Below are 27,009 nucleotides of genomic sequence, written 5' to 3'. Positions count from 1 at the left end.
AGGGATGCCCGATAAGATCATCAGACAACTACGGGAAAAAGCGCCAGTGCCACCCAGACTGTATGGTCTGCCTAAAATACACAAGGAGGGTGTGCCCCTACGTCCTATTGTCAGTAATATTGGGGCACCTACGTACACAACAGCCAAGTACCTGAAGGGTCTCCTGGCTCCATATGTGGGGAAATGTATTCACCACATCCGCAACTCAGAAGATTTCCTGCAACGCCTCAAGCAACTGCACATCACAGATTCGGACATCATGGTTAGTTTTGATGTGGTATCGCTGTTCACCAGGGTCCCACTGAAGGACTCACTAGAACTGATTGCAGAGAAATTTGATGGTGCTCTGTTGGACCTGTTCAGTCATACACTGACATCCACGTATTTCCTGTACAGAAACCAATATTACGAGCAAACTGAAGGTGTAGCTATGGGCAGCCCACTGTCCCCTGTGGTTGCCAACATGTTTATGGAGAGTTTTGAGGAGAGGGCATTGGAGACAGCCACATTTAAACCCACATGCTTCTTTAGGTATGTGGATGACACCTTCGTGATCTGGCCACATGGGATGGACAGGCTCAATGAGTTTCTTGAACATCTTAACTCATGCCACCCTAATATCAAGTTCACCATGGAACTGGAGAAGAATGGCCAGCTGTCATTTCTGGATGTACTAGTCCAGAGGAAAGCAGATGGATCAATTGGCCACAGTGTGTACCGAAAACCTACACACACTGATTTATATCTGCAGGCCAGCAGTTGTCACCACCCTGCACAGAAGAATGGGGTTCTGAAGACTTTGGTCCACAGAGCACGTGCCCTATCAGACCAAGAGAATCTACCCATAGAGATAGAACGTCTCAAAACAGTTTTCTCCAAGAATGGATACATGGACAGACAAATTGAGAGGGCACTCCGACCAGCCACTATACCACAGGTTCCTGAAGAAGACCAAGATGAAGCAAGGAAGGTGGCATATCTGCCCTATGCTGGCTCTATTTCTGCCAGAATCAGTAGGATCCTGCGTAAACACAATATCAAGTGTGTTTTCTGTCCATCCAACAAGATCGGGGGACTGCTGGGGAGTGTCAAAGACGACCTGGGGTTACGAAAACCAGGGATTTACAATATACCTTGCCAATGTGGCATGTCCTACATTGGCCAGACGACAAGAACTGTGGAGATCAGGTGCAAAGAACATCAGAGGCACACTAGATTAAGACAGGTGACTAAGTCAGCCATTGCTGAACACTGTCTAGAACTAGATCATGCCATGAAGTATGAGGATACCAAGATTCTAGCACAAACACCCAGATTTTGGGACAGTGTCATAAGAGAATCGATTGAGATTAAAATGGCTGACGATCTTATGAATCGTGACACAGGGTACCAGCTAAGCAGAGCCTGGGATCCGGCTCTGGAATTGTTAAAGGAGCAACGGAGCCAGCTGCAACACTACACAAACAGAAGAACCAGAGACATGGAGATGGTAAACGAGCCCCTGACGGACTGCCAGGAGCACCAGACCGAAGATGGAACACCCAGAAGTGGGACTGGTGGGCGCGGACCGCAGAGGGAACATCCAGAGCCGCAGCAGATGAAAAACGGAGCGGCAACGCTCCAACAGGCCGTGGTGAGCGGGCGCGGACCGCAGGGGGAACGCCTGGTACCCCAGACCGTAGATGAAGCCCCCAGGAGCGGGTTTGGTGGGCGCGGACCGCAGAGGGAACACTTAGAACCGCAGCGGACGGAAAACGGAGCAGCAACGCTCCAGCAGGTCACAGGGAATGGGCGCGGACCACAGAGGAAGCGCCTGCAGCCGTTGGTGGAGGGGGAAGTCCATAGGCATAAATACTGGACCAGATCCACTCGAGGAGCAGTCTCAGGTCGCACCTGATGAAGGTCTCGAGCTACGTGACCGAAATATCGTGCAAGTACGACGCTGATATCCGGCAGAACACCCGACAACCCAAGATGTCATTAGATCGCCGGGAAAGCCTGAAGAGTTACATCAAAAGTCTCTACGGGGAGGAGCTATTGACATTGTTGCTGTTCGCAGTGTGGATGCATCTGCACCTCAAGAACATGTAGACTACCTTCAAGATGGCACACCCTGGCCACTGTTTTTCAGGAACAGGACGGCAAAAAGTCTGCACATACAGTGACCATATTGGAACAGTGATCTCTCATAGTCTTTATCACCAGCAGCAGAAAAAAAATTAATTTGCTACTCTACTATAATAGCTTTGCCACTATATAAATTGCTATGTTGTTGCTTACACAACAGATGTGCATTTCATTAGTGTTTCTCTAACAGTTTCATAAGTGTAAGACTTTATTCCACTACCAATCTTTTTGTTTGAAACTTTTTTCTACAGGCATTTCAACACAAAATAATTTACATTTTGTATTCCTGATGAATAAAAAGTAAATACTTGAAGCATTTTTTTCAGGTATTCACATGAAATATATGTGTTTTTGTAGGTTTAATGTGTACTGTTTAATAATTATTGACTATTACCATCTAATGGCATGCCAATGGTTTTTGAAAAGTACTTCCATTTTTTACAGGTCAGCTGTCACAAGGGGAAGAGTTTCACACAGCAGTATGTTCGTATCTGTCTGGTATTCCAGAGAGTGACTTAGTGCTGAAGTCTGAGGCTGCTGAAGGGTGCTGGCACAGTGTGCGTCACACAGTATTGCAGGATATTAAGGCAGCATCTCTGCTGGAACAGCCAGTTGTGCATCCACAGTTGCGATATCAAGGCATAGCAGATTGTGTTGCCTGTTACAAGTAATTACTTCTTTTTTGTGAGGAAAATAGTTTTCATACTTTTAATGTAAGATTATTGTTGCTAGTGATTGCACATTTTAATAAAATTATTTTTCACCAACCCTGAACAAAGCTGCATAATCGTACTACCATGTCCAAAAATTTTAGTGCCTTAGGTTTCCACTGCCTACTTTGCCATAGTAGGGCAGTTTCAACATTGTAGGGCAACCACTTGGTACTTGAGTTTTGTTGTTTGCCTGTGTAAAATATGATTGTGTACAGTGGGTTAGTGCACAGGTAGCAGCTTTTACCTTTGATTTTTGAGGCATTGTTTAGTATGTATCACGTTCACCTCTGTCAAAAAGCCTTCAGAGATAGTTTTTATTTTTCTTGTTTAAGTTTTGCATATATCATAATTTTAGAACCATAGATATATGCTACCAACAGCACTGCAATTAATAATTTTGATCTCTTGTTCAGTCTTCATGTAATTTCTTAACCTTTATTACTTTGGCTTTTTCCCTTATGTAACTTTCATAGTGGGTAATTGATATGGACTGAGCTTGTTGTGTGCACATTCAAGGTGTATTGGCCATTGTCTGGAAACAGCTAGAAGCTGTGTTGGCCATGGTCAACAGCTTTCAGGCTGCTGCCCTAAGCTGCAGTGATGTTGAAGCACCTGTGGCAACCCTTGGTGCTGCTGGAATCTCCTGGCAAGCTCTTTTGTCACTGTGTTTTCTGATACACAACATGTAACCTTCATTTGAGGGTGATGGGTGGAAAGTGGTGAGTTGGTGTACAGCATTTTTCTGCGTAGAAAGTGAATGTGGAAACTTGTTGAATGGGTGCATTGTTGGACCTTAGTATCAGACATGAGCTGCTACCCAGTAGCAACAGATTTGAATCAGCATGGAGTGACAGGAAACAAGTTGCAGAGTATGTGAGTGGTCAACATCAGATGTGTTGACCTGAGAACAAAACATGGAGCACAAATGGATGAAATTTAGAAGCATTGTTCTATATGCCACAGACATGAATGTGCCGCACAAGATTGTAAGGGATGGGAGAGTCACTCTGGTACAGTGTCCTTCTTAGAAAGCTGCTATGACAGCAAAGTCATAGATTTAAGCAAATTGAAAGCCTTGTTGAGAAATAAAAGCTGTATGAAGCCAAACTCATCATAAGGTGAGCAATGTGACAAGTGTTCAATGAATTCAAAAGTAAAATACTATCAGCCAGTCATACCAATATTATTAAGAAGTTTTGGGCATACTTAAAATCTGTAAGCAGATCAAAGTCATGTATTTAGTTGCTCAGTGATCATACTGACACCGAAATATAAGAGGAGCCTAAAATACTGAACTTGGTCTTCCAAAATGATTTAACTGTGGTAAGGTCATAATACAGTTCAATCACTGCATGAACTTGGAAATGATAAATATTGAGATAATTAATCATGGAATAGCAAATGAGTTGAAACTGCTCGACAGGTGGAGACACATCCGGAGCAGATGAGATACCTGTGAGATTCTACAGAAATTATGTGAAAGAACTTGCTCCCCTTCTTGCAGTAGTATGTGAAAGAACTTGCTCCCCTTCTTGCAGTAGTTTATTGCAGGCCACTGGAGCAATGAAGGACACTCAGCAATTTTATGCTCATGCATTGTGATATTTTTAGAGAATGAAAATCTCCATTTTCCAAATTGAAAAGAATTCTGCAAGCAATAATCTTGTGAAAGTCAACTACTCTATTTGTCCATGCCATAACAAACAGCATCCAGGTTGGTGTCATGTTCATTGACACCTGGAAACCTTTTGATACAGCTCTATCTTGTCATTTATTGAAGAAAATACAAACTTACTAAGCACTGAACCATATTTGTGATGGGATTCAAGACTTCCTTTGGGATACAACTCAACATTTCATCATCAATGGGACGTAATTGACATAAAAAGGTAATCTGCAATGCCAGAAAACTAGCGAAAAGCAGGAATACCCTAACAGGACTGATGATTTGTGCAGCGACTGGCAGTTGATTGAATGTAAATAAGTGATTTGTATGTACATAAATAGGTAAAAAATCTAGTACTGCTCAATTACACTGTTAGTTATATATCACTGGAAAAAGTAAGAACCATAAAAAGAAACCTGAATGAATCATCTGTACCTACTAACAGCTGAATGACCATATAAAATTGTTTCTAGGAAAAGCAGATGCCAGGCTAAAATTTATTGGAAGAATCTTAAGAAAATGTAAGTCATCCATGAAAGGAGCAATTTACTAAATACTCCTGCAACTAATCATTGAATAATAATTGTGAGACTGGGATACTTATCTGGTTGGATTAATGGAATGAATAGAAAAGATACAGCAAAGAATTGCATGTTTTGTGACAGGATCAATTAATAAGTACAAGAGATACTCAGCAAACCAAATAGGTGTGCGGAGAGGGTTACTATTGGAATTATAAGAGCATACATTTGTAGAAGAGCCAAGCAACATATTTCCTCTCGCTTGTGCATCACAAAATGACCAAGGGAGAAATTAGAAATCATATAGGTAGTCACTGCCAGTCTTTTTTCCAGTGCACTATTCTTGGATGGAACAGGGAGAGGAAAGCAATAGTAATTGCTGAGGTACCATCTACTACATGAAGAAAGGTGGCTTGTGATTATGGGTGGAGATGCAAGAGGAAGTCTGTATTTTCAACAGTTTCGTTTGACTGTGTATCCTATTTTTTGGGAAATATTTGCTATTGTTTAGGGGAACATAATGATATAGAGGCACAAAGAAACAGGATCTGCTGAAATTAGTGGGCAGTTACACAGTAATTTTTACGTAGTTCTCTGCTGCTGTGTCAGTTTTAAGGTTTATGAGTAGCTGTGGTGCAGAAGATTCATATGTCGTCAAGCAGAAGCACACTCTGTAAGATGAAATGTTAGTGAAAATGTATTCAATATTGTGTGCAGAAGTGGAATATTGAGAGCACAGGAATCTGTATGCAGAGCCAGAAAAAAGTTGTGTTAAAAGGTTGTGAGTAACTGAGGTGGATCATATGCGTTTTGTAACTCACCATAAAGAGGCAGGCATTTTCTTAGAATTTTATGAAAGTTACAAAGCAGAATGACAGTTTGATGAACAAGCCACTGTGGGTGTTCAAGTGACATTTCGTGTATCTGGAAAAGTCCATAGATGCAATGTCTGTACTTTGGAACCTGAGGAAACCCATTCTGTAATTGAGATTGAATATGAAAGCCCAAAAGTAAACATGTTTTGTACCATTTCTAAACAATAATTTCTTAACTAATTTTTCTTCACTGAAAGAAATATAATCCCTGCCTCACTAGCTTAGTGATCATTGCACCTGACTACCACACAGAGGACACAGGTTCAATTTCCAATACTACCAGGAATTTTCTTCCATGGCAGAAAAATTGGAATAGTGTCCACTCGGCCTCATGATGCCATTAGATGAGTTACATTGATAAGTAGTGGCAACAAGGTCTGGAAATCCATGAGAGCAGTGTGCCGTCCCCAAGCTCCCCACCCTCCCCATCCCCCATAATGCACCTGAATGACACCATCTGGTAGAGTGTGATGTGCCAGTCAGTTGGCATTGCATGGTCCTCAGCACTTGAGCATGGAGTCAAGTTAAGAGAGAAATATAATAGGTCCCATGTACTTGGACATGTTGGGACATTGGTTAACTCACAACTGATGACATGGTTAACTCACAACTGATGACAGAGGAGAGGGTCAGAAAGGTATATTTTCTTATTTTACAAGAAGATAGGCTACATGACATTGGCACTGGTGATGTCTCACAGTTCTTAAATTTACACCCACTAGGTCAGTAGATTGGTTTGCATTTGTTACAAATAATACTTTCTATACATTGCCAACAACTGTCCTGATCTTTCAATATATGATCTCTCTCTGTGGTTTGTTTGAGGATAATGTTAATGCCCTATCACTTTTTATTGATATTATCAGCATGGGAAAAGTACATTTCCACCATCATTGAGAATTCACGCCAAACCCACTGAAAATAGCTTGTCAAATATGAGTGTACCACGTCAGCATCAGTGGTATTGCATTTTAAGGAAGAAAGATTAAGGTTTAATTTCCTCTCATTGATGAGGTTACTAGCACAGACTCAGATGGGAGGCAATTTGAGTGAGAAAATTTACTGTCTCCATCATAGCATTTACCTCAAAGTGATTTAGAGAAATTGCAGGAAATCTAAATTTGTGTAGCTGGACAGGGATTTGAAGCCTGGTCCTCTCAACCACAAGTCAAGTGCCTAAAGAATCAAATTAGTGACCGATTTTAAATCCATTAAAGAAACCTTTGAATGTCCCTCTTCGTGAAGGTGGTAAGATCATTCATGTTCACTGTTGATGAAAAATTGGAATCGTTTCGTAAGCTATGATTCACAAACATGAATTTACAGCTAAATGTTTAGTGATCGTGCTTTATTTGCATGACTTCAACTAAATGTGAAAATTTGATTTGGGTTGGTTGACAGGAAATGAACAAAATCATTAAAACAATGTAAAGACTCAAGCATTGAAAAAAATGCAATAATCTTAAACTGCAGTGATCTTACATCAAAACCTGAGAATGATCAAATGATTGTGGAATGGGGAACAGGTAGGGAAGGATGGAAGACTGAAGACTGCAAAATATAACATAATTATTGTTTTGTTGGTGACAAATGAGTGTCATATCAAAACCGCAAAAGTTCCAGAAAAATAGTAGTTGCTAAGAGGATTGTTGAAGATCACAGAAGAAAGTTTTAGCTATCACTTCAGACAGATGCTGAGGTAATAAGTGTTTGGATGAGAAGAATGGATGCATGTGGAGTTTATTGGTGTAGGTAGGCACATTGAATAAAAAGTGCTGCAGCTGTAGTAATTCTTTATTAAAGGCGTGATTGGTTTTGTAATTTAAATTAGATCATGAGGTGCGAATTTTATTGATCAAGCTGCAGCTACAGTCAGATCCCAACCTTTCTTTAAAATTTGGGAAATTTTGCAACAAGCGATAGTCATGAATTAAAATGCAGCAATGAAACTGGAACCTCAGGTGAAGCCGTATGAAGATATAATGCTGCAACTGCCATACACAGACTTCATTGCTTATCAGTCTTATCATGGAACACAGTAGCAATCATTTCTCATTAAGCATACACTATCAAACAGCTTACTGTTGTCTGTCTCAATTGTATAAACACTCACTCAGTCACACAACTGTTATTGTGAAGTTATGGCAGTTAGAACAGTATGCATTAGCTGGAAATGCATTTAATGACAATAACCACATTATGTCAGTAGTATAGACAGCATCTGAATTTTAAAAACAATGTAAATACTAACTACAAATACTGTGGCTGCACAGTTAGAGAATTCAGAAAAAAATGCTGTTATATTTATGAGCAGAACAGGATAAGTGATGATAATCATAACCAGAACGGTCACTGAGAAGTAACTGTTTGGTAAGGTACTAACTATATTCAAGGTAATACTTCATGTACCCAGAGATGATATTGCTATCCTTTAATATAAAAATGTGGTTAATGAACCTGTTTGAAAAATCTCTTACTAAGTGTGGGAAAACTTCCTACAACCTTACGAAACATGTTCCAGCTGAGCTAGACTCTTAAGTGAAAGAGGTAAAATATTATTAGAACTCAAAACCTAAACTTTTTGAAGATCCTGTAGTACAATAAAAGAATGGCAAAAATTTAAAAGGAAGCATTAGAACAGTTCGCTTGTGCACTAAGGTGAACATAGGTTAAAAAAAATCCACCGCAATATGAGGGAAACATAATGCCAGTACCAGGGGCAATAGATTGCAGCATCATTGCCAGAATAAAGGACTCTTTAAAGAATTGAACTTCCATGTGTAAAACAAATTCAGATGTCTGTTTACTTTACAAATGAGTTAATGTACTTAATATTTGACATCAATTGTGTAAAACCTTTATGGCAAAAGATGCGAAGCCCTATTTATTTTTTGAGGCTGTAAGCAAGAAAAAGTTAGAATTTATATGAAATTATACTTAAAATATGGTGGAAGTTATTAAATGATTTCATTATCAAACACAGTCTGGGTAATTTGCACTCTGTTTTAATAAAAGTTAGTTTTTCGTGCATCTCAATGTTTGATGTCTTGAACTATGTGTCACACAGTGAGATAGCTTTGCAGGTGCATTGAGTGGCATGTGTGGGTACTATCTGGAAATTGTGTCGCAATACAGTTAACAGTAAAGAAGTAACAAATTAAAAGATCATGCCACATGCTGAAGTTTTACTGCACAAGAGGCAAAAATGTAATAAGTGATAAACTTTTTTCTTTCAGTATTTTGTGGAGGGTGTCAGAGAGAAAAGATTTACTAAAGGTTTGAAATTATGTGTAAAGTTTGTTGGAAGTTACTAAGTGCCCTCAGTCTCAAATACTAGTTAAATATATCTTGGTGATTTGCATACTGTGAGTCATGCTGCATCAGTACATATACACATATTCTAACTTTAATACTTGATTCACTGTGTTAAGCCTTTAATGTCATATTTTACTTCTTAATGGGTAGAGTATGACGTCATTTTAAACTGTTAAATTTGGTCAATAATTATTTGAAATACTGAAAGTTATACTTTTGTTGCCCCTGGAAGCCATTAGATAAGCAATGTGCAACTGGGGATGTACACATTTTGCTGTTTAGTAATGTGAAGATCCAAAACAATATTAAAGGGAAAAAATACTTTTTGACATCTTCAAGTGAGAAGAAGAGAAGCAGAATAATACAATTTTAATTCTTCGGTGTATTCATGAGGACAATGGTTCAAACCTACGTCCGGCCACTGTTGTTTAGGCTTTCCGTGATTTCCCTAAATCACTTCAGGCCATTTCTGGGATGGTTCCTTTGAAAGGACATGGCTGGCTTTCTTCCCCACCCTTCCGTAATCCAATGAGATTGATGGCCTTGCTGTTTGGTCCTCTCCTCCAAATCGACCAACCTAACTCTTCAGTGTGTTGTTTTTTATTATGTCTTTGTGTCAGTAAATTAAATAACATTCTGAACCTGCATTATGTACTGCCCTGCAAAATTTCCTGTTTGAGCCTTGTATTAATTAATGTTTATAAAACCGTCTGAAATGATAGAAAATAATTGATAAAACAGCTATCACCAGATTCATTTTGTAATATAAACTTCAAATAAAAACGCTGTCTGTTTCGGGCTTTACAATTTCATTTTATTTTATTTATTTATTTTTTTGCTGCTTGCAAATTTTAATTGTGTAGTCATTGTCAAGCATCATACAGATTTTCTACTTGGAGTATGCCACAACAGAAGTGACATAAAAGTGACAGTCCACATGTGGAACCACACATAAACATTAACATGATCTTGCTTTGAGAAATAATTGATCCAAAGTATCAGTTAAGTTAAACAAACTGACTTCATTAATAATTATACTGAAAACTTCTCATATCTTCTTGCTACAGGTAGAAAAATTGTGTATGTAGGAATATTATTGCAATATAACATTCTTTCTCTGTAACCACACATATTTGTTGCCTCAACAAAACAATTAAGCTTTGTTCCCTTAATTTTAATCATGTGCAATGTTTTTTTTAAAGATGTACAATAATTTGTTTTGAGAGACACTTTTCTGTAAAGATGACAAAATGTGATTTTGCTTCACCCCCAGGGGTAAACCAGTGCTGATAGAATGGAAGAAATCAGACAAACGCAAGTCATGTATTGAACGAACGTATGATGCACCTCTACAAGTATGTGCATACATGGGAGCACTTAGCTTTGATCCTAGACATGCTCATTTACAGGTAATTATATCACTTAAATGAATATATGTGACATATGAAGCACTTCACAGCTAATACATGGTGGATAAACATATTACATAATGGACAAGAAGACATCACATAGTGGACAGGCCATTGAACTTGCAGCCTTCATCATAGTGGGTACGCATGTAACGCACACTACTGCTTCTGTGTGTGTGTGTGTGTGTGTGTGTGTGTGTGTGTGTGTGTGTTGGTGGGACTAAAGTGTGAGTAAGAGTTGTGGAGGTTGCACATGGGAAGGAAAGGAGGGTGACAATTATGATATTGGAGACTCCCGAGAAAACACTGAACAGGAGGATGGATATACACTATGTGATAAAAGTATCCAGACACCTGGCTGAAAATGATGTACAAGTTCAGCGGTAATGCTGGAATTCAGTTTAGTGTTGGCTCACCCTTAGCCTTGATGACAATTTCCACTCTAGCAGGCATATGTTCAGATAGGTGCTATAAGGTTTCTTGGGGAATGGCAGCCCATTCTTCACAGAGTGCTGCACTGAGGAGAGGTATCAATGTCGGTCGGTGAGGCCTGGCACATAGTTGGTGTTCCAAAACATACCAAAGGTTTTCTGTAGGAATCAGGTCAGGACTCTGTGCAGGCCAGTCCATTACAGGGATGTTATTGTCATGTAACCACTCCACCACAGGCCATGCGTTATGAACAGGTGCCCGATCGTGCTGAAAGATACAATTGCCATCCCCGAATTCATCAGTGTAGGTCTGTGCTGTGATAGTACCACGCAAAACAACAAGGGGTGCAAGTCCCTCCATGAAAAACGAGACCACACCATAACACCACCGCCTCCGAATTTTGCCGTTGGCACTACCAGAAGACGTTCGCCGGGCATTCGCCATACCCACACTCTACCATTGGATCGCCACATTGTGTACCACGATTTGTCACTTCACACAACGTTTTTCCACTGTTAAATCGTCAAATGTTTACGCTCCTTACACCAAGTTAGGTGTCGTTTGGAATTTACCAGCGTGATGTGTGGCTTATGAGCAGCTGCTTGACCATGAAATCCAAGTTTTTTCACCTCCTGCCTAACTGTCATAGTACTTGCAGTGGATCCTGATGCAGTTTGGAATTCCTGTGTGAGGGTCTGGATATATGTCTGCCTATTACACATTACGACCTCCTTCAATTGTCAACAGACGAGGTCGGCCTGTATGCTTTTGTGCTGTACATGGCCCTTCATGTTTCCTCTTCACTATCACATTGGAAACAGTGGACCTAGGAATGTTTGGGAGTGTGTAAATCTTGCGTACAGACGAATGACACAAGTGACACCCAATCATCTGACCACATTCGAAGTTCGTGAGTTTCGCGGAGTGCCCCATTCTCCTCTCTCACAGTGTGTAATGACTGCTGAGGTCGCTGATATGGAGTACCTGGCAGTAGGTGGCAGCACAATGCGCGTAATATGAAAAACATATATATTTGGAGTGTCCAGATACTTTTGATTACATAGTGTTTTTACCAGATCCATACCCAGTCAAGTTGATTCGCTTGAGTTCTCCCACATGAGAACAAGCCAAATGGCACCTGTGTCTGTATCAGAAACACCACAGGTACTGTATGCATTAACTTAATCTGAATTGGGGGTAAGTGAAGGTCATGCAACAGACTGTTGTTGTTGTTGTTGTTGTGGTCTTCAGTCCTGAAACTGGTTTGATGCAGCTCTCCATGCTACTCTATCCTGTGCAAGCTTCTTCATCTCCCAGTACCTACTGCAACCTACATCCTTCTGAATCTGCTTAGTGTATTGATCTCTTTGTCTCCCTCTACGATTTTTACCCTCCACGCTGCCCTCCAATGCTAAATTGGTGATCCCTTGATGCCTCAAAACATGTCCTACCAACCGATCCCTTCTTCTAGTCAAGTTGTGCCACAAACTTCTCTTCTCCCCAATCCTATTCAATACCTCCTCATTAGTTACGTGATCTACCCACCTTATCTTCAGCATTCTTCTGTAGCACCACATTTCGAAAGCTTCTATTCTCTTCTTGTCCAAACTGGTTATCGTCCATGTTTCACTTCCATACATGGCTACACTCCGTACAAATACTTTCAGAAACGACTTCCTGACACTTAAATCTATACTCGATGTTAACAAATTTCTCTTCTTCAGAAACGATTTCCTTGCCATTGCCAGTCTACATTTTATATCCTCTCTACTTCAGGACTAACTTCAGGAAATGTCTGTAGAGATTAAGGAGTTTGCATTAACAAACACACTGGTTGCACTTAATGTTTAGTAATGCGTTTTAATGTTACAGTCAGATGGTAGGCAGTAGGGTACATATCATTATTTTTGTAGAGCTGCTCAGCTGAAATTTGACAATCTTGTATTTAGCGATGATGTTGTTTGCTGTTTTAACTTATGCTTGTGTGCATTTGTAAGCAACAGTGTTGCATTTTGTGTATGTAAAACCTCAGTACAAGAAGATAATCATAGTAGAAACAATGAATAACATTTAACAATCATGGGCACAGATCACAAAGAAACTTCTTATACATTTATTTGTAACTGCTTGCTTTTTGAAGAAAAAATAATGAATCATTTTTGCAGGTAATGTGTGTGACACATGTATAGTGAGTCAGTATCGAAGTGTTCATTTTTGGTATGTTGTATTTTATACTGATAGGGAATAATTACTAGAAGTAGACATTTCCCCATAGAAGAATGTGATGAGTGTCATTTCATCTAACATTGTATATGCTTGATACAGGTACAGGGTGGCCTCATTGTGGTTGCTTATAGTGATGGCTCCCCAGCTAATTTCTTTACGCTGTCAGTTGATGATTGCCAGAAGTACTGGCAGCAGTGGCTTGCACGTCTCCAACAGTACTGGCTGCGAAACAAAGAGGCAGTAGAAAATGCTGCTTTGGCAGCAGCTGAGTAAGTAAGTACATGTTTCACCTAACACTTTCTAAAAGTGAAAACTTCAGCATTAATTAAGTAGTCTGAAAATTATACGCATTTATTGTTTAGTGGATGATGTAACTGAGTGTGTGGCATACTGTTTCATTTCTAGGCGTTGATTTTAGATGTTGGTTAGGTAATGGATGGGGCAAATGTACTTACCAGTCAAGAAAATTTCTGTTTATTTTTACATAGGCAACAGTATGTGAAGGCTTTGAAAGGTAATTTATTAAGAACTTCAGGAAGAACCATTAGTTACATCTTAGTGATGATTAAAAGTGTCAGCGAAGGTGGTTCTCAATGTCCAACCCATGTATTCATGCCATGCTGCTGTTATTACTGGCAAGTCGTCTTGATAGCTTATTTGTGGGAATATACGAGGGCAGTTCAATAAGTAATGCAACACTTTTTTTTTCTCGGTCAATTTTGGTTGAAAAAACCGGAAATTTCTTGCGGAATATTTTCAAACATTCCCGCTTCGTCTCGTATAGTTTCATTGACTTCCGACAGGTGGCAGCGCTGTACGGAGCTGTTAAAATGGCGTCTGTAACGGATGTGCGTTGCAAACAACGGGCAGTGATCGAGTTTCTTTTGGCGGAAAACCAGGGCATCTCAGATATTCATAGGCGCTTGCAGAATGTCTACGGTGATCTGGCTGTGGACAAAAGCACGGTGAGTCGATGGGCAAAGCGTGTATCATCATCGCCGCAAGGTCAAGCAAGACTGTCTGATCTCCCGCGTGCACAGCTGTGACTCCTGCAATGGCGGAGCGTGCGAACACACTCGTTCGAGATGATCGACGGATCACCATCAAACAACTCAGTGCTCAACTTGACATCTCTGTTGGTAGTGCTGTCACAATTGTTCACCAGTTGGGATATTCAAAGGTTTGTTCCCGCTGGGTCCCTCGTTGTCTAACCGAACACCATAAAGAGCAAAGGAGAACCATCTGTGCGGAATTGCTTGCTCGTTATGTGGCTGAGGGTGACAATTTCTTGTCAAAGATTGTTACAGGCGATGAAACATGGGTTCATCACTTCGAACCTGAAACAAAACGGCAATCAATGGAGTGGCGCCATACCCTCAGCCGGTAAAGTCATGGTTACAGTCTTCTGGGACGCTGAAGGGGTTATTCTGTTCAATGTCCTTCCCCATGGTCAAACGATCAACTCTGAAGTGTACTGTGCTACTCTTCAGAAATTGAAGAAACGACTTCAGCGTGTTCGTAGGCACAAAAATCTGAACGAACTTCTCCTTCTTCATGACAACGCAAGACCTCACACAAGTCTTCGCACCCGAGAGGAGCTCACAAAACTTCAGTGGACTGTTCTTCCTCATGCACCCTACAGCCCCGATCTCGCACCGTCGGATTTCCGTATGTTTGGCCCAATGAAGGACGCAATCCGTGGGAGGCACTACACGGATGATGAAGAAGTTATTGATGCAGTACGACGTTGGCTCCGACATCGACCAGTGGACTGGTACCGTGCAGGCATACAGGCCCTCATTTCAAGGTGGCGTAAGGCCGTAGCATTGAATGGAGATTACGTTGAAAAATAGTGTTGTGTAGCTAAAAGATTGGGGAATAACATGGTGTATTTCAATGCTGAATAAAACAACCCCTGTTTCAGAAAAAAAATGTGTTGCATTACTTATTGAACTGCCCTCGTATATGGACCAACAGAGACTGATGTGGGTGGGATCTCATTGATACATATTGCAGGCACCATGTGTGAATCAAAGTTTGCTACCTTTCGATTAAATGTATTGTAGGTCATACAAGGTCTGACTGACTGTTTAATGAAAGTATTTTCTTCTTCATTCCAGTTCCATTTACATTATTTCTGCTTCTTTTTCACATGTTGGCCTGTAATGCGGTAGGCTCATGAAACATCGTAGACTCTGCTATAACCCTGTACATAATACTTGGATATGCACCACAGCACCAATGCCATCTGCAAGTGCCGTCTACCACAAGCTACCTGCGGTGGACTGCATCACTTGTGCACATGGCATGGCATTCACAACACCATCTACCAGAGCCCTCCACTTTATAAGCACTGTGCAGCAGGCATTCTGTCTCATATTGTGTTCCTGTTTATTGTTAGCAGATGCTTGTATCAGTATCTGGATTGTTTCTGTGTTTATGTCTATGTTCTCAACTGTTCTTCGCTTGTATGAGGTAGAAGAATAAACTTTGCTTAATTGTGGCTGTACTGTTGTTTGTGTCTTATGTTATCACAAATTCCGTTACTACATCTGGTACAGCAACTGTATGTAGAATATTTGAATTAAAAAAGGTCTTGCTTACAATTTATTAACCACATGTTTTGCCTTTGTGAGGAGTCTTCAGATTATCTTAAAATTTTTCTTTTACAATATTTAAAAAACATAAAAAGGCTCTCTGCTATATTGAAGCTATATTGAAGCATGCGTTAGATCAGATGAACCTGCAGAAACATTAATAAAATTGTTCCAGCAGGCCAGAATGGTGCCGTGGTAGGACCACACTCTCAAAAAAGTACACACATTTAAACATAATACACAGCGATGCCAACATATGCCATACTCCTGCCTTGAAGTTACAGTGGCATTGATGTTGTATTATATTTAAATGTGGACACTTGCTCTTGACCAAGAGAGATGGTGCAGTGGTTAGCATTCAAGAGGATGACCGTTTAAAGCCACGATCAGCCATGCTGATTTAGTTATTCCGTGATTTCCCTAAATCTCTCCAGACAAATGCGAGGATGGTTCCTTTGAAAGGGCATGGCTGATTTCCTACCTCATCCTTAAATCAGTTCAAGTTTGTGCTCCATCTCTAATGGCCTTGATGTCAACAGGACATTAATCACTACCCTTCATTCTTACCCTTTTGTGAGTGTGGTCCTATCATTGCACCATTCTGGCCTGCAGGTATGGCATTATTAAGGTCCTTGCAGGGTCATCTGATTCAACACGTGGTTGAATCTAGCACAGAGACATTTTATAGTGTTTAAAATTTTGTAAAAGAAAAATGTTAAGATCATCATGTTAAGACAATCCGAAGGTGCCCCATGAAGGCAAAATGCATATTTGGTAAAAAAATGAATTGCAACCAAGATTGTTTTTAATTCAAATGTTTTAGCCTTTGCTGAGGATCCACATGATTTCCTGAGGTATCCAAACTTTTTAAGACAAAATGAGTCAAAACTAATACATAAGACAGTTTGTTCAGAAATCTTTTTCTCCTGACAAAATTGTCATTCTTGCTGAAATAAATTCTTTATGTACTGATTTGACTCACATTGATCATTGCAAAACATGTAACAATGGACAAATTGTGCACATTTGTGGCAACATTGCACAAAGTTGTCAACTTATAATGTTGACTCTACCTTTTGTGTCATCAATGCAAGTCTTTGTTCCTTCCAATATAGTAATGGACATTTTTCTTGAGTACTTCATTGTCGTCGTCGTCATCACCATCATAATCATCATATCATCATCATCATCATCATCATCGTCATCATAATTACCACTGCCATTTTTTTGGTTTATGAATCTTCCAGCCAAACTAAAACTTCATCATCACAATCTGTATCCATTTCACCTACAAAATCCTCTTTAACTTCATTATTATCCATTTCAAACAATTTACATTTGATTTCTTCAAGATGTTTTGGGTTGAGTAATTTTTTGTTGTTGTGGTCTTCAGTCCAGAGACTGGTTTGATGTAGCTCTCCATGTTACTCTATCCTGTGCAAGCCTCTTCATCTCTGAATAGATACTGCAACTTACATCCTTTGAAATATGCTTAGTGTATTCATCTCTTGGTCTCCCTCTACAATTTGTACCCTCTTATGCTTCCCTCCAATACTAAACTGGTGATCCCTTGACACCTCTAAACGTGTCCTACCAACCGATCCCTTCTTCTAGTCAAGTTGTGCCACAAATTTCTCTTCTCATCAATTCTCTTCAGTATCTGCTTATAAGTTACGTGATCTACCCATCTAATCTTCAGCATTCTCTTGTAGCACCACATTTCAAAAGCTTCTATTCTCCTCTTCTCTAAACTATTTATTGTCCATGTTTCACTTTCATACATGGCTGCACTCCATACAAATACTTTCAGCAGAGACTTCCTGACACTTAAATCTATACTTGATGTTAACAAGTTTCTCTTCTTCATAAACGCTTTCCTTGTCATAGCCAGCCTTTATTTTATAACCTCTCTACTTCAAGTGTCTCATTTCCTAATCTAATTCTCTCAGCATCACCTGATTTAAAACTTTCTGGCAGATTAAAACTGTGTGCCGGACCGAGACTCGAACTCGGGACCTTTGCCTTTCGTGGGCAAGTGCTCTACCAACTGAGCTACCTGAGCACGACTCATGCCCCGTCCCATCCCCCAGGCTGTGGCTAAGCCATGTCTCCGCAATGTCCTTTCTTTCAGGAGTGCTAGTTCTGCAAGATTCGCAGGAGAGCTTCTGTAAAGTTTGGAAGGTAGGAGACGAGGTACTGGCAGAAGTAAAGCTGTGAGGACGGGGCATGAGTCGTGCTCAGGTAGCTCAGTTGGTAGAGCACTTGCCCGCGAAAGGCAAAGGTCCCGAGTTCGAGTCTCGGTCCGGCACACAGTTTTAATCTGCCAGAAAGTTTCATATCAGCGCACACTCCGCTGCAGAGTGAAAATCTCATTCTGGATCACCTGATTTAATTCAACTGCATTCCATTATCCTTGTTTTACTTTTGCTGATGTTCATCGTATGTCCTCCTTTGACGATACTGTTCATTCCATGCAACTACTCTTCCAAATCCTTTGCTGTCTCTGACAGAATTACAATGTCATCGGCAAACCTCAATGTTTTCATTTCTCTTCCCTGGGTTTTAATACTTACTCCATATTTTTCTTTTTTAGTCAATATACAGACTGAATATTTTTGGTTCAGAAACGGGCGGTTCGGGCAATAAGTGGTGTAAGTTCATGAACCCGTTGTCGACTCCTTTTCATGAGTCTGCGTATTTTGTCATTGGCCTCTCAATGTATATGTTCCTTACTGTCTTTTCTTGTTAACAGTATTAGCTTATCCACAAGAATAAGCAACTTTCACTTGGTTCATTCTCGGCAGAAATAAAACCTGCATTTGTATCAGATTTCCGTAACTCTTGTGCAAAAAGGTGTGCAGTATACTGCTGCATCCATTTTCAATAAGCTACCACCCAAATTCAAAAATCTTAGCAGTAATCCACGCACTTTCAAATCGAAACTGAAGAGTTTCCTCATGGGTCACTCCTTCTATTCTGTCGAGGAGTTCCTTGAAAAACTAAGTGGATTCTCATTGTATTGTTGTGTTTACTTAAACTTATGGACTGACTTTTTTCAGATTCATAAACTACTCAATTTGGTCCCGCGGAACTTGATGTGTAAATAAAAAATAAATAAAATAACATCATGCTCCCTGTATTTTACCCCTGCCACCTTCAGAATTTAAGTGAGATTATTCCAGTCGGCATTGTCAAAAGCGTTCTCTAAGTCAACAAATGCTATAAACATAGGTTTCTCTTTCCTTAACCCCTCTTCTAAGATAAGTCGTAGGGTCAGTATTGCCTTGTGTGTTGCAACATTTCTACAGAATGCAAACTGATATTCCCCAAGGTCGTCTTCTAGCAGTTTTTCCATTCGTCTGTAAAGAACTTGTGATAGTATTTTTCAACCATGATGTATTAAACAGATAGTTTGGTAATTTTCACATCTGCCAACACATGCTTTCTTTGGGATTGGAATTACTATATTCTTCTTGAAGTCTAAGGGTATTTCACCTGTCTCATACATGTTGCTCACAAGATGGAAGAGTTTCGTCATGCAAAGGCTATCAGTAGTGTTTTAATGGAATGTTGTTTACTCCCGGGGCTGTTTTTCAACTTAGGTCTTTCAGTGCTCCGTCAAATTCTTCACACAGTATCATATCTCCCATTCCATCTTCATCGTCTTCCATTCCCATAATATTGTCCTCAAGTACATCGCCCTTGTGTAGACCCTCTATCTACTCCTTTCACCCTTCTGCTTTCTCTTCTTTGCTTAGGACTGGTTTTCCATCTGAGCTCTTTTTCTTCTTTACAGTAAAGCTGCATGCCGTAGGGAAAAACAGCTGTAGTTTCCCCTCTGTTTCAGCCATTCACAGTACCAGCACAGCAATGCTGTTTTGGTTGGTTTTACAAGGCCATATCAGTCAATCATCCAGACTGTTGTCCCTGCAAATATTGAAAAACTGCTGCCTCTCTTCAGGAACCACGCGTTTGTCTGGCCTCTCAACAGATACTCCTCCGTTGTGGTCACACCCACGGTACGGCTGTCTGTATCTCTGAGGCACATGAGGCTCCCCACCAATGGCAAGGTCTGTGGTTCATGGGGGAGAGGAATTTACCCACCTTAAAGTAACTTGCCATGATTAACTGTCTCTCACCTAAAATAATAAAATTCCTATAAAGTAACACAATCAGATGTGTATCAATTTGATACTTGATATTCAGACAGCCATAACAAACGATTAAATGATCAAAAAAGAAAATAAATGCCTTTTACAATCTAAAGTAGCTTTGTACTACTTATAAAGTTATGTTGACAGGCAAATAAATGTACTGTAAAATGAAGTGGGAACTGGCACAGCATATCAAATTGAACAATCAGTACATTTCTTGACAACAGGGCAGTCAATATTATGCTGAAGCTTACAGTAATGAAAAGGGAAGCTGCTAGGGAGAAGGTATCAATAGTGTTGATTATTGAAGAACACATTGCTGCACTGAAGCTGTGACAGTCTGGTGTTGTGTAGTATTCAAGTATGAAAGGTGTTGTGTTGGAGACAGGCACAATGAAAAAGACTGCTAAACATTTAACCTTTCGGATAAAAAAGTCCTTTTTATGAAATCACACACACACACACACACACACACACACACACACACACACACACACGAGCAAAAGGACAACGTCTGTAGACTGCGACTTCATCTGATATGAGCAGCAGTCTGCTGGGGTGGGTGGTGGGTGTAAGGAGGAGGCATGGTGTGGAGAGCAGAATTGATAGCAGGGTATTGGTGGGGGAAGATGCTGAGCTGCATCTGGGAACAATCAGGAAAGGGGATAGGTAGGTGAAGGACAGGGAGTGGTGAATGATTAGGCCAGGGTGGTTACAAGAATGAAAAACATGTTCTAGGGAGAGTTACCATCCGCACAGTTCAGAAAAGCTGGCTTTGGTAAAAAGAATCCTGATGGTGCAGGCTCTGAAGCAGTCATTTAAGTGAAGCATATTGTGTTGTACAGCATGTTCAGCCACTGAGTAGTTCAGCTGTCTTTTGGCTATGGTTTGGCAGTGGTCATGTACACAGACAGACATCTTATTAGTGCTGATGTCCACAAAGAAAGTGGTACAATGGTTGCAGCTTAGTTTATAGATCACATGGCTGCTTTCACAGGTAACCCCGTTGATAGGGTAGTACAGGGTTTGTATAAAAAGTAATGAGACTGATTTTTTGCTGATGCAACTGTACTTCACAGCACACACTCATCCAGGGGGATTGGTGGTGGGGGGTGTCTGGCCGAAAATGCGTGGCGTGTCAGTCACCTGCGAACTCTTGTCTTGGCAGCATCATGCATTGAGTGGATTCTTCGGTCGTGGTGCAACATGCAGCAAACAATCAAGCCTTGTTACTCCATCAAGTTTTGTGTGAAACTAGGAAAATCAGGTATGGAAACATTGGATATGTGTTGGCAAGCCTATGGCGATCATTACCTGTCAAAAGTCCAGGTTCTCAGATGGGTGAAGACCTTTAAAGAGGGCTGGGACAGCTTTGAGGAAAAGGACTCCTCCAGATGCCCGCCAACTAGCAAAACTGATGAAAATGTTGACCATGTGTGCGTTTTATTGAAGACTGACCATCGTATGAGTGTCAGGATGACAGCAGATGACCTCAGACCTGATAAAATTACAGTGCACAACATTATCACCAAAGAATTGTTGATGAGGAAGATCTGTGCCAAGATGGTCCCAAAGATTTTGTCAGACGTTCAAAAGCAAACACATTTGGACACCTGCCAAGACAATCCCCAGAGCCTTTAAGCTGATCTGGAATTTTTAGATAATTTTGTCACTGGAGATGAAACCTGGGTGTTTCAGTACAACCCAGAGACAAAGTGCATGAGAGCCGAATGGCACATCGTGGCATCCCCTCATCCAAAAAGGCTTGCATGAGCAAATCGAAGGCGAAAGCAATGCTGATTGTGTTTTTTGACATCAGGGGGCATGGTTCACGATGAATTTGTGCCCCAAGGCCAAACTGTCAACGGTGATTTTTATTGCAAAGTGCTCAAGAGACTGAAAGCCAGGGTCAATCGCGTGAGGCCAGCCATCACCAGTGATTGGAAGCTGCATCATGACAACACGCTGAGTCACAGCTGCTTCATGGTGGTCAGCTACCTGACAAGAAAGGGGTTCCAACGATTACTCAGTCCTGATGAGGCCCCACCAGACTTTTTTTGTTCCCCAAACTATAAACTTCTTTCAGGGCAGCATTGTGAGACCCTGAGGAAGGTCCAAGCTGCCACAACGAGGGATTTATAGGCCATCCTGGACTCAGCGTTCGCAGCAGTGTTTGAAGCATGGTTATCTCGCATGCAGCGGATTGTTGACTCTCAAGGGTTATACATTGAAGAGTACTAAGTGGTTGTAGTGATATCTACAATAAATTTTGATTCACAAGCTCAGTCTCATTACTTTTTATACAAACCCTGTATATGCCTGTGGCAGGACTGGAGCAGGTGGAAGTGGGAGGATGCGTGGGACAGGTCTTGCAACTAGGTATATTGCAGGGATATGAGGCTAGGTGTTGGGGGCAGTGATGGAGTAAGAGTGCATATGGATACTGCATAGTTTCAGTAGGTAGCAGAATACCACTGTATGAGGGGTGGGCTGTATATTCCTCATTTCAGGGTATGATAACAGGTAGTTAAAACTGTGGCAGAGATTGTGATTTGATACTGACTGCAGAGTCATGAGAGGAGTGCTCCTTGTGGCTGGACAGCTGGTATGTGGGAGATGGTTGGTGAGTGGAGAGACAAGGCATGAGAGGTGTGTGTGTGGACAATGTTGGTGATTTTGGTCTGTGAAAGCCTCAGTGAGACTCTTGGCAGATTAGGAGAAGGACTGCTCGCCAATACAGGTTGGAGGACCAGGTGGAGCAAATGGGGGAGAAGGTGTTGATGTTCTGGAGGACTCTTCATAGGGTGTTCTCACCCTCAGTCCAGATCATGAAAATGTCATTAATGAATCTGAAGCAGGTGAAGAGTTTGGTATTCTGGGTAGTTAGGAAGGGCTATACTACAAGACCCATGAACAGGTTGCTGTACCATGGATTTGTTTGTGGGTGATGCCTTCAAAGGAAAAGTAACTGTGGGTGAGGATATAGTTGTTCATGATGACCAGGTTTGCAGTCAGTTGGGCATTGGAAAAGGTAATGTTCAATAGCAGCCACCCACCTCAGCGATTTCTGCTCATGTCAGATGCAGTCACAATCCACAGCCAGTCCCTGGCAACCGTAGACAGTGGCCATGTGTATGAGTTGTGCTTGTGTGATTTATTCATCTAATTACGTACAATTTTCAAATCATTTGATTTTATGTACAGGAGACATGTCAAGGTTTACAAATGAAACTTTTTTCAATTTTTTAAGATAAATACAAAAGTTTACATTATATTTTTCATTTCTAAGTTACAGCTACACATGTACATAAAATAATACATATAATACAATCCCTGTGTTTTGACTGTGAAGCTGCCCTCAATGAATTCATCGACAGAATAATAACACTTTTTCACCAGAAGAGTAAAGAGCAGTCTTTTCAGTAAACCAAGCTCCATTTTAAATATATTACTGCCTTTTATTTTATTGAAAATTTTTAACCCCATATGCTCTGGCGTTTGGGCATAAAGTTTTAAACAATGTGTTGGAAGTTTGAAGTTATCTCTGTGGCAAGTGCTGTAGTTGTGGTCAAAACGGAAAGTGTCTAGTGTATGTTGATTTTTATATAGGAACACCACCATCTCACATATGTAAAGTGAGGGGATAGATAGTATTTTTAAATTTTTAACAGTGGTCGACAGGATTCCCATTTTTTTTGCAACACACATGTTTCTAATTACTTTCTTTTGTAATACTAGGAGCCTATTGACATTTGCTGAATTTCCCCAGAAGATTATGCCATAACAAATAACTGACTCAAAGTAGCAGTGATAAACTATCTTTCTGGTATCCATGTTTGTGGCACCTGACAAAATATACATTGCAAATGCTAAGAATGTGAGAATGTGTGTTTTCTGTTTTGGGAGGACTTACTGTATGAAAGCTTTAATGTAGCAGTCTGTTTCATTGTGCCTGTCTGCGACTCAAATGGGTTTACTTAAACTTATGGCTTGACTTTTTTTTTGGGTTCATAAACATTTTATTTTATCTGTTATTACTTTTATGTTGTAATTTCATATACTGACATGTTCCATGACCTTGGAGATTTGCTCCTCAATTTGGTGCTACAGAACTAGATGTATGCATAAATAAATAAATATGAATATAATAGAGGGGAACATTCCACGTGGGAAAAATATATCTAAGAACACAGATGATGTGGCTTACCGAACGCAAGTGCTGGCAGGTCGATAGACACACAAACAAACACAAACATACACATGAAATTCAAGCTTTCGCAACAAACTGTTGCCTCATCATGAAAGAGTGAAGGAGTGGGAAAGACGAAAGGATATGTATGTTTGTGTTTGTTTGTGTGTCTATCGACCTGCCAGCACTTTCGTTCGGTAAGTCACATCATCTGTGTTTTTAGATATAGATAAATAAATAATTACCCAAACTGGTGGACGAGTGTGTCAGCACTACCAGCAGTCATTTCCATTTGTGTAGTGAGGTGTTTGATTGTAATCCGTTGATCATCTGAAATGAGAGTGTCTGTACTTTCCAACATCACAGGACCCACAGCAGTGCGCAGCCAGCCAGCACCTGGGAGATAAGACAGTTTTGTGTGGCCTTGTTTCAGTGATCACAGACTCATTGTGCTTTTGTTCACTGCCAGGTCACCATAGACCTGTGAATATCCATGATGCTCTGATTTCATTGCTTCAGAAAGTAACATGCAGTGTTTGGTGGAATTCGAATTTATACCTCCGTAACACGAAAAAATGCAGCGTACATGTTGCTGCACATCAAAAATCTTTCTAAAAAGTGTTTTTTCCCCCTGGGTTTCATTTTCTAAAGTGCTGACAAATTCTACGTCTGTGTAGAAAACCATAAACATTCTAATGATTGATAAGTTTTACAGTGCCGAGGAATAGTATACTGTCACTTAACACGGATAAAGTGTATTTTCACCCAGGAGAAAGTCGATGTTCAACCGGGAAATCCAGGAAAAATCCGGGAATTTTTTTTCTTGTCCATGTACACACCCAGATGAAATAGCTTGTGAGTGCAATGGCAGGTATAGTGGCTATTCTGTACGTACATTGTGCAGATCATTGATGCCAGACTTGAGATTTGGGCAGATCAGCAGCTGTTTGGCATGGCCTCACAAACAAACATGGAATTATTCGTGATAAGACAAAATTCCTGTCTCTTACACTGACACGCTGATATATTGTCATTGAGGATTCCTCTGCCGCAGACATCAACTTAATTACTGTTAGAGTATGTAAATTCTTTGGCATTTGTATGTCATCTCCATGATACAAGGCACTGATTGCTACATATAACATACCAGCACATTAGGTAAGACAGTGTGTTCATGACTCAGCCAGTGAAAATAGTCATCAAGAATGCAAAATATCATTTAAGCCTCATTTGGCAAGAAATGAACTGAGTTTTTTCAAAGAATGTTGTAAAAAGCTACATTTCAACTGTACTGTAGTGTAACCTAAGATGAATGTTGGGATGGTTCCTTTGAAAAGTTTTGTACTGTTTTTGTAATACTGTCTTTTCTCAGGTTCTCAGTTATGGTCTATCATACTTCTTTTCTACTGCTGAAGTATGTTGTTAAAGTTCCATTCCAATCTGCAGTTTGTGTCTTTCTCACTTGAACTGATTGAGCAAGGTGGTGCAGTGGTTAGCACACTGAACTCTCATGTGGGAGGACGATAGTTCAATCCCGCGTCCATCCATCCTGATTTAGGTTTTCCATAATTTCCCTAAATCGCTCCAGGCAAATGCCGGGATGGTTCCTTTGAAAGGGCACGGCCGACTTTGTTCCCCATCCTTCCCTAATCTGATGAGACCGATGACCTCGCTGCGTGGTCTCCTCTTCCAAACAATCCAACCCAACTCACTTGAACTGAATTCATAATTTAGCTTTGTATTTCTCTTTTTCCAGTTTCTGCTTCTTCTTTTCTTCCTTTTCTTTCCTTGGTCAAGAAAAAATTATTTTCAGCTCCAATGTTGTAAATTTTATCACCTATTTTATAGTATTATTTAGTTGTACAGTTCTGTAATGTGACATAAATTAAAGTTACAATAAATACCTCAGCATAATGTAAGATTTCTTATATGTTTTGAGTGCCTTATAATATTAACTTCAGTTCTTTGTTTGTTTTAGGATGAGACTTCAGTTGTGTTCAAAGTTATTATGTCAGTAGCATGTTACTGCTGGATCTATATAGAGGAAGCCCGATCTTATTTTACAAAATATTCCACTAAGTCTTAAATATATTTTGTATTGAAGTTTTGAATGGAATCTCTACATCACAATTTTTGTGGCTGTAAATCAGTTTATATTGAATAAATGTTATTGTATTTATTTTTTGGCATGTTGGTCTAATTTTATTGTGTAGGTTGAAGTGTTGGTGGGTATGTTTCAAAATGCAAAGAATCAGAATATGATTCCCATTGCTCATATGCTTTTCTCTGCTACTTAAAATGATCTTCACACCTGGCAATGCTTTCTCTATGTGAAATAATACCAAATTGCTTCAAGGCTTGGATTACAAATTAGCCTGTTAAACAGCTTATAAACATGTGGATAAGCTAGTAAAAGGTTGAGGGAAGGCGAGGAATTACATAAAACTGTGCCATTTAAACTAACCTTTTAGTTGAAGACGGCTTTACATTTGTTATCCTACTCATTGTATTCCTTCATTCATAACTGCTAATGAAATACAGTCCCCCTAGCCATTGACTGTAAATGCAGTGTGTCGTCTCAGCATCATGTTTTCTGCAGTCACCATCCAAGTAACATAATAAAGAAACGTTGATTATCAACTTGTTTTATTTGGTATCACTGCACATGATTCAGACAGCTGGCTATGGTTGCTCATGTTCAACAATGAAGTTGTGTTGCCAATGGTGCCCACAGCTGGGGGGAGGTGGGGGGGGGGGGCAGCAAGACCCCCACCCTTGCTCCCAG

General features: G+C 40.3%; 1 protein-coding gene across 1 annotated transcript in view; it reads left to right on the top strand.

Annotated features, from left to right (window-relative positions):
* LOC124621992 (mitochondrial genome maintenance exonuclease 1-like) overlaps positions 1-26,403 on the top strand; it is a 48,703-nt gene extending 22,300 nt beyond the window's left edge. The window contains exons 2-5 of the mRNA XM_047147535.1: positions 2,572-2,794; positions 10,491-10,626; positions 13,384-13,557; positions 26,203-26,403. Of these exons, the coding sequence (XP_047003491.1) occupies positions 2,572-2,794; positions 10,491-10,626; positions 13,384-13,557 (533 nt within the window). The 3' untranslated portion in view covers positions 26,203-26,403. The remainder of the gene's footprint in view (positions 1-2,571; positions 2,795-10,490; positions 10,627-13,383; positions 13,558-26,202) is intronic.
* The last annotated feature ends 606 nt before the right edge of the window (positions 26,404-27,009 follow it).

This window comes from Schistocerca americana, chromosome 7 (genome assembly GCF_021461395.2).
Source record: "Schistocerca americana isolate TAMUIC-IGC-003095 chromosome 7, iqSchAmer2.1, whole genome shotgun sequence".
NCBI lineage: Eukaryota > Metazoa > Arthropoda > Insecta > Orthoptera > Acrididae > Schistocerca > Schistocerca americana.
This window is presented reverse-complemented; position numbering and strand designations above follow the sequence as displayed.